The 8,723-nt window shown below is 32.0% G+C and overlaps 1 protein-coding gene across 1 annotated transcript in view; it reads left to right on the top strand.

Moving 5' to 3' along the window:
- Nucleotides 1-8,723, top strand: part of LOC105823634 (protein eyes shut homolog) — a gene marked incomplete at its 3' end in the record, with an annotated part of 141,375 nt that overhangs the window by 118,289 nt on the left and 14,363 nt on the right. The window contains exons 3-4 of the mRNA XM_012660882.1: nt 1,293-1,486; nt 4,024-4,151. Of these exons, the coding sequence (XP_012516336.1) occupies nt 1,293-1,486; nt 4,024-4,151 (322 nt within the window). The remainder of the gene's footprint in view (nt 1-1,292; nt 1,487-4,023; nt 4,152-8,723) is intronic.

Below are 8,723 nucleotides of genomic sequence, written 5' to 3'. Positions count from 1 at the left end.
AAAAAAAGGAAAAATTAATAAGTCGGATTTAATGAAATAAAAACTTTTGCTATCCAGAGTCATCACAGGGAGATAATGGAAAAGGCAAGACAAGAAGAAAATATTTTCAAGTCACATATATCACAAAGGGCATGTATCCAAAATATACAAAGACCCACTCAAAGAACATATGCAATCTTAAGAAAATAGATAACACAATTTAAAAATAGTTAAAAAATTTGAAATCTTCATTTCAGAAGATATGAAAATGATTAATATATATGAGAGAAGATGCTCAAAATAACTAGTCATTAGGGAATGAAAATTAAAATCATAATGAGATACCATTTTACATTTACAAGAATGGCTATAATAAAGAAGACATACAATATCCAGTGTTGGCTAGAATGTGGAGAAACAGAAAATCTCATGCATCGCTTGTGGGAATATAAAATGGTACAGCTAATTTAAAAAATATTTTAGCAGTTTTTTAAAATGTTAAATAGAAATTTACCATAAAACTCAACTATTCTGCTCCTAGGAATCTGTCCAAGGAACATGAAAATATATATGCACTCAAATACTTATGTGTGAATTCATTATTCACAACAGCCAAAAAGTGGAAACAAATGTCCACCAATTGATGAACTGATAAGTGAAATTATGTATTGTAAATTATTCTTTAGCAATATAAAGTACCAAGCACTGGTACGTGATACAACATGAAAAATTCTCAAAAAAATATGCTAAAACAAAAGAAGTCAATAACAAAAGACCACATTTTATACCATTCAATTCTTATGAAATGCCCCAGAAAGGCAAATCTACAGAGACAGAAAGATTAATGGTTACCTGGGGCTGGAGTTAGGGACAAAGATTGACTACAAAAGAGTTCTTTTTTAGGTAAAAGAGTTGTACTAAAACTGTATTATGGTGATGCTTGAATAGCTCTATATATTTGCAAAAATTATTGAATTGTACATTTGCAGTGAGTTTTATATAACTTATACTGCATTGCAACACACCTGTTAAAGACAAAGATTCCCATGAACTCTAGGAACTTTTTCTATAATGAGTTTTGCTACATATCTTTGTTTATTTTTTCTTTTCTTTCTTTCTTCTTTGTCCTTTCTTCCTTTCTTCCTTCCTTCCTCCCTCGCTTTCTTTCTTTCTTTCTTCTTTCCTTTTTCTTTCCTTTTCTTTCTTTCTTCCTCTTTTTTTCTTTTCTTTCTCTTTGTTTTTTTCACTTTCTTTCTTTCCTTTTTTCTTTCTTCTTTCTTCTTCTTTCTTTTTGTCTTTCATGATCTTTTAAGGTCCCTTCTGTGAGGAGTCAACAAAATCTTCTGTTTCTCAGTCTTGTTGGAAAGGAGGAATTTGCCAAAATAGCAGCTCTACTTACAATTGTGAATGTCCAGAAGGATTCCTCATTCACAAGTGTGAAACTGATATCAATGAGTGTTCATCAATACCATGTCAAAATGGCACTGACTGTAACAATATACCAAAGGTAAGTTGTAATCTAACATACAAATGAATGGCTTTAATATATATTTTATTAGTACCAAACAATTTGAAAAGTACAAGTAATTAAAATTCTTGTTAAGATAGTATAATTTTCAAACTCAGAAAAATCAGAAAATCTACTTTATTTTATTTTTTTTACATAGAAATCCCAACTTTAAAAACATTGTTCAATTTCATTTTTTGCTGTTCCACCAATATTCTCTACTGAAAACAATATAATTTTGTACGTTTTTCCTTTTTAGTTATTACTTTTTAAATTTTTCCTTTAGCTTTTAATTATTTGGCATTGTTATACTTTAACTTTTTAATTTAACATTTAAATACATAAGACCAGGAAATAATTATTAACTGTTTCCACAAATCATTATCTTTTCATTTTTATCAAGATTCATATGTGTCACCAACTCTTTAAAGAACTTTAAAACTTTATTTTGTTTTTTCCAAATCCATCAACTTTTTATTACTAACTCTTTAAAAATGGAATTTTTCTTTCCTGGAAAAATGCCCATTCTATTAACAAAGTCTTTAGTAAATCATTTCTGAGAAGGCTTAATTTAATTATACAGAACATGTACTATACAGAGAAGGCCTACTATAAGATCATTTTGTAATCGATCCGGAATTTCTATTTCAACACCCAAGACTCGTTATTAACCTACAATATACAAGGCATAATATTGGGAGATACAAGTGCAAAGAGCAATAAGGCATGCTTCTCACAATCAAGGAAATTTCAGCTGTAGTAGGCAGTCTAAGCCCCTCATCCTGCTACTCCAACCCCAAATAAAGATGTCTATGCCCTAATCCAGGAATGTGTGCATATGTTATGTTACATATCAGAGAAAATTAAGATTGCAGATGGAATCAAGGCTGCTAATCAGCTGATGCTATCCTAAGTTGTCTGGGTGGGCCCAATGTAATTATAAGGGTCCTTTAAAATGGAAGGGAGAGGCAGAAGGATCAGAGTCATAGAGAGGTTTGATGATGTTATGATGCTGGTTTTGAAGATGGAAGCAATGGTTATAAACTAAGGACTGAAGGAAGCATCTACAAGATTGAAAAGTCAGGGAAAAATTCTCCCCTAGAGACTCCAGAAGGAACACAGCTGATATCTTACCTGTGGCCCACTAAAACTCCTATGACCTCTGGAACTATAAGATAATGAGTTTTTGCTGCTTTCAGCCACTAAGTTTGTAATGATTTGCTATATAAATAAAATTTGTTAATATAGAAAACTAATACAATAGTCTATCAATAATTATTAAAAGGATATTTTATTTTTTGTTTTTAAATCTGAGAATAATGAGAAATTAAACCAACTCTCTAATTTTACTAGTTATGAGTATCTTAATATAAGAAGTGATCTTTAATGGATGTCTATTTAACTATTAATTCATAAAAGTACTTTAACTCTATTTTACTTTTTCCTGTATTGTTTGTAATTATGTTTGAAAGAACAATTTTATAGATAAATGATTTGGAATATCATGCATTTTATCATTTCCACCATTCCCATGTATGACTTTGAGCAAGCTGTCAAACTCTTCCATCTTTACTTTTGTCTTAGATGAGTACTATTTGATTGGATTCCATTTGGAAGAAACAAAATCGTTCATTTTAAGTTCGTGGGGTTTTCACCTTGAAATCACCTAACAAATATTATTGTTAGGATGAAAATTATGATGATGATATGATGATGACAGTGATGATAATGATAATGAAGAAAAAGGAGAGGAAGAAATAAGGAGGACAAGAAGAGAAAAAATATGATGACTAGGCTGTATTTAGATTACAGGTGAAATTAACTTATAAGTCTATCAAATTTAATCTCATTTTTCTTTGTAACTACCCATAGATGTATGGGTGTATTTCTTGTTCCAATTTTCTATGAATAATCACCCCCAAAACTTGGTGGCTTAAAGTAGTTATTTTATTATTATCTCTTATGGTTCTGTGAGTTGACTTGTCTCAGGTAGGAGATTCTTGTTTGAGTCTCTCATCAACTTGCAGTCAGAAAGTGTCTGGGCTTGGAGTTTATCTTTGGGGTTTTCTAGTACACAAGTTTGATAGTTAATGTTTGCTGTCAGATGGGCTCTCAGCTAGGGCTATTAGCCAAAATCTGAAACTTGACTTCTCCATGTTGCTTGGTCTTCCTCAGAGTATAGTGGCTGAGTTCCAAGATCAAGCATCCCAAGATAATTAGACAGATGCTATATGGCCTTTTAAACTTAGCCTTGGAGGTCACATAGCATCACTTTCTCCATAGTCACAATCTAGCCTACATTCAAGAGGGATGAGATACAGCTCCCAACTCACAGAGTGTTTTTGCATAGCGGGAAGAGTATGTTAGATGGGAGTGGTTGTTGAGATATTTTGAAAAATAGAATTTTACACATTGCTGCATAGGGAATCTCTACTCCACATTTACAAAAATATTTTTCACTCCTCTGCAGGTAATAACCCATTTATTATGTTTGTAATATCCAAAACATTTGTAAAATAATTTTTAATCTTTCCTAGGATGTTATATGCATCTGTTCACCAAAATTTACAGACAGGCTTTGTAAGAGAATTCAAACATCACGTGATCTATTTTCTTGGAAGAATAATGTCACATGTATGAACTGTGAGGAAGATTATTATTGCAGGTATAAAATAATTTTCTAATTTTATTTTTTACACAAAATGCATGGTATTTAAAGTTGCATGAACAAAAATAAAATAATATTTTGTTTTTAAGCTTAACTTGAATTTAATGGTATATAATATATCTATTTCAAGTCAAGGTTGGAAATTTTTTGCATGTCTTGGGTTAATTGTGGTATTGGTTTAAAATAAATATTTGAGAAATTCTCAACCATAACCTAGGCATACAGTTATAAACTAAATATTTTGTTTTATTATATAATGGAGGTTTTAGTGTAACTGAGTAGTATTTGAAGGTCTAAAAAGAAAGGAAAATTATAAGTCCCCTTAGTATTATTTCTGTTATATACATATGGTTTTGAAGTATTTTGAAATGCTAGAGTCATCATTTCTTTCTATAATTCACAGACCTTAGCTGATAGTTTTTAGTTAGGGTCTTTATGCAGACTTTTAGGAAATCATGCTCTCTTCAAGTAGGAATTTGCTAAAAATTACTCATTTGTAAATGACAGAAGTAACCCAAATATCTGGGCATATAATTTCGGTCCATTTTAAACAGCTTTATAGATATTTTCTCACACCATTAAGAAATACAATTTATACTCTTCACACTTGCTTGACTTTTATCTGGCTGCTTAAAGCGAGTTCTACTGGGCATTATTGAAGAGCAGTAAAAGTAGCTTCCAAAAATTAGAGTATTCTTAAAAGTAGAAAATTAAAATCTAGGGTACAGGATAGCCTTAAAACACACTGGAAAAAAAAACCTAGAATATGTATACACATCATAGATGTACAATTCATAGTACTTTAATCAATTTCAAAGAAATTCAAATTCAAAGTTTTTAAAAACTTAAGCTTTTGAAATTTGACTTTTCAAAAGAAAATGAAGAGAAACCTTGTCATTATACCTAAATCTTGGAAGATCTAACGCATCCAGCCAAATATTTGAATACCTTCAATCTTGTATTAATTCACCAATAAACTCAATTGTTATCCTTTTCAAAATGTTGACTTGACTTTTTAATTCAGAATTTCTATTTCTATGCCTTATACCACTAGCATATTTGTGAATCTACTTAGAAAAGTAATCACCCTTTAAAAATATAGATGATAACATTAAATATGGGCAAATATACATTCATATATAATTATTGACTTTATTTATTTTTACTAAATATGAAGCTTTTATTGATCCTTATATTAACAGTATTCTGATTGTTTAGAAAGCTTTGTTTTAAAATTAATCAAGAGAAAAACTAGATAACTACAGACATTGTTGCCATTTCTTTTATTGTTTTGTTATTATTATTATAATAATTAATAGATTTAACTTTAAAACAATGGAATTTGATCTGAAATGTTTTGTTAGCATATTTTAGGGTTAGGATGGACATTGTAGAAATTTAAGTTAGGTTTTCTTAGGAAGAACCAAATACATTAAGTAGATAAATTAGTTGTAACAACTTTGAAATAAACTCATGAAACTGATATGAGTCACTATGTGTTCTATGATTGTCCACATGTAGCTATCCCAAACCCATTTAATAACATTGTCCCTTCCTTTTGCTAAATTAGATTCCTGTTAATAACGGGTAACATATAAAGAAAATGACAGGGGAGAGAAAATAAAACTGCTTCAATAAGGCAGAAATAACATGTGGTCTAATTTGAATTATAATGAAAGACAAAGCCTCAGAAATCAATAAGAGCATGGCACAAATTTGGAAAACAAATGCAGAATTTCTAGCCCCCTAGACTCCTCTCCCCAAAGTCACCATCAACATTAAAAAAAAAAAAAAATTGCTAACTCTGACTCAGGTGAAGTAATGGAAATATAATCAATATAAATTAATAAAGTTTAAAGTTGAAACAATGACAGAAAATTAGTGTTAAAATCTATTTTCCCATTCTCATAGTAAAGGAGGAAAATCAATGAAAATAATAAGAAAAATGAAAACCCCTTGACTTAAAGCTTTTACCTTAAGTATTTATCTCTGTGTTGCTAATTTACAAGGTGAGTTTTTCTAGATTAGTGACTCTAAAATTTTGGCCAAATTAGAACTTCCTGAAGGGATGGTTAAAGCACAAATATTAATAGTTGTTCCTTGTCCCTAGTTGTTTCTTGTTCCCGATAAATATGGGATGAGGATCACAGACGTGCACTTCTAACAAATTCTTAAGTGATGCTGATGCTGCTGATCTGGAGACAACACACTTTGAGAATTACTGGTCAAGATGAGCTGAGTTCAAATAGCATCCATGCAGAAAATCCTCTTACAGAAGTATTCCTAGTTTAAGTACCCACCTCTACACAAGCTTTTACTTTTCTGAATGTGGAAGGAAAAAAAGTGTTAGATTGAAGGAGTCAAATGAAGAAAGGAGAATAGAGTGATGATGATGGTATCAGTTTCCCTGCCTGCATATATGGTGTAAATCTAAATTCCTATGGTTAGAGAGAGAGGAACTGAAGCAAAATTACCTCCATGAAGAAAACAGGGAAACACTGGATATGAGAATTTATTTGAAACCTAGTGACCAAAAGCAAAACAGTGTCACAAAGGAGTTAATTTTCACTTGTAGCAATAAACCTAAGCAGCAATTTCCTTACCACTTAGAAGACTGAAAGCTTTTAAGTGTCTATCAGCAGTTGGCATAAAAATCTTATTCCTTACAAGCAGTAAGAGTTGCAAGTGTCTGAAGCAGCAATGCTGGGAACAGGTGGCACGCAAGTGGAATCTGATGGAAAAGGAAAATAAATAATTGATGTCATGGAAGCATCTGACAGGTGGAACACAGCTTTAGTGACTCCCTTAAATTATCCAAGGATGTTTTGGTTGGAGGTGTCAATAATTTAGCTAATACTTTGAAAGGAAAATTAAGTTTGTGAACTAAAGTAATTGCAGAAAATAAAACAAATGTTTTCAAATAATACTTGAAGAGTTTCTCTTAACATTCAATATGAATCCACTAAAATTCTGCCAGGAAACAGTTGGTTCACTCAAATAGAATAATTTAGGAGAGTTGACTAAAAAGACTAATGGTTATGTAAAGGGTCAATGGAAAACAACAATGAGTTAATACTCACTCTTGGATTAAAAACAGTGTGGCTCTTTTCTTAACTGAAGAGGCAAGCTAAAAGTACAAGTAATAGAAACTAAAGAGAGAACTGCAGCTATAGTGTAAAACATTTTAACATGAACTATGAACTCATGGAGATGAACACAGTTACTGCCAACCTACAGCCTGGCACTGAGGGACTGGAGGAATCCAATACCTACCCTGACTCTCCTCTCACCTTCTACCTTCTGCTAGAGCAGCATATTAGTAGGGACCAGTCAAAAACCATTGATCCGCATCCTGAAATGCAAGGTAAGATGAAGAGGGATGAGGAAAAAGCATCTGGAGGAGACAGCCAGTACTAAAACAAAGTCCAGTGATTAAGATAATGAATTTCAAGTTATAAGACACGAAGAAGATTATGCCAAGGGGTGAAGGAGAGACCAATGTCTTTGGAGGTGAGACTAAGATGGGTTGAATGTCTACCTGTCAACTGGCTCCTCAGAAGCAGAATCCTAAATAGAACCTCTAAGAGGTAAAAACAACTCTAAATATGCTCACAGTATGATATGAGAAGGCTACTTCCTGAATTTCATGGCTCTCAAATCCACACGAGTGCAGGAGCTACACAAGCAAGTGACCAGAAGTGTGGTCCAACTTCAAGAGTCAGAACTGGCTGGAAAGTGAGGTAATTCCTCATGAATATTGTGGTGTAGAAACCCTTCCTCATTTCCGGAACCAGCATTTGAGGCAGAAATGGGAGAACAGGGACTACAGAATTCCTCTCCCTCTTCAGCATCATTCCTCTCTGCCTACAAAAGTGAAAAAAGAGGGGTTGTTTTTGTTTCAGTTTTTTGTTTATTTTTTTATCACCCCCTTTGTATTTTTTAGGCTCCAGCAGATGAAATTTTCCTAGGTCTGTTTGGCACTTTTGCACTTTGATACTGAAATCATTTGGCAGAAAGTCTGCACTTGAGTAACCCTGAACCTCCTACTAGAGGTTTTAAAGAAAAGTGAAACAAACTCTACAGTGACACCAAAAGACTGTATTGTAGCATGTTATTGTGCTACCAGAAGTTATCTTGAAATCATGAAGAAACCCAGCAAGAAGACAAAGCCAAAGTACAAATAAGTTTAGGATTAAAAAGATCCAGAACCATAATCAAGCTCTGCACAGAGTAAGAACTATGTATAGACAATTTGATTATATCAGCCAATAAATCTCTGTATCATTTTAGCCAGTTTGAATTGGGATTATGTTATTTACAACTGAAAATTTTCAAAGTAAATACAATGGAACACTTTGCAAACCACTGATTTCATTTCTATTACACATTTTAAATGTTTAATTTTTTTGTCATTTAGCAGTTTTAGTGCTCACCCAATATTATCTACCAAAGAAAACAAAATATTTCTATAATATGATTGACTACTTTATGTACAATAATTCAGAGTTATGACAAATGTTTATTCTACTCTAATATACTCATATGAATGACTATGTTTTATTCACTTCT

Source organism: Propithecus coquereli, unplaced genomic scaffold (assembly GCF_000956105.1).
Source record: "Propithecus coquereli isolate 6110/MARCELLA unplaced genomic scaffold, Pcoq_1.0 Scaffold688, whole genome shotgun sequence".
NCBI lineage: Eukaryota > Metazoa > Chordata > Mammalia > Primates > Indriidae > Propithecus > Propithecus coquereli.
This window is presented reverse-complemented; position numbering and strand designations above follow the sequence as displayed.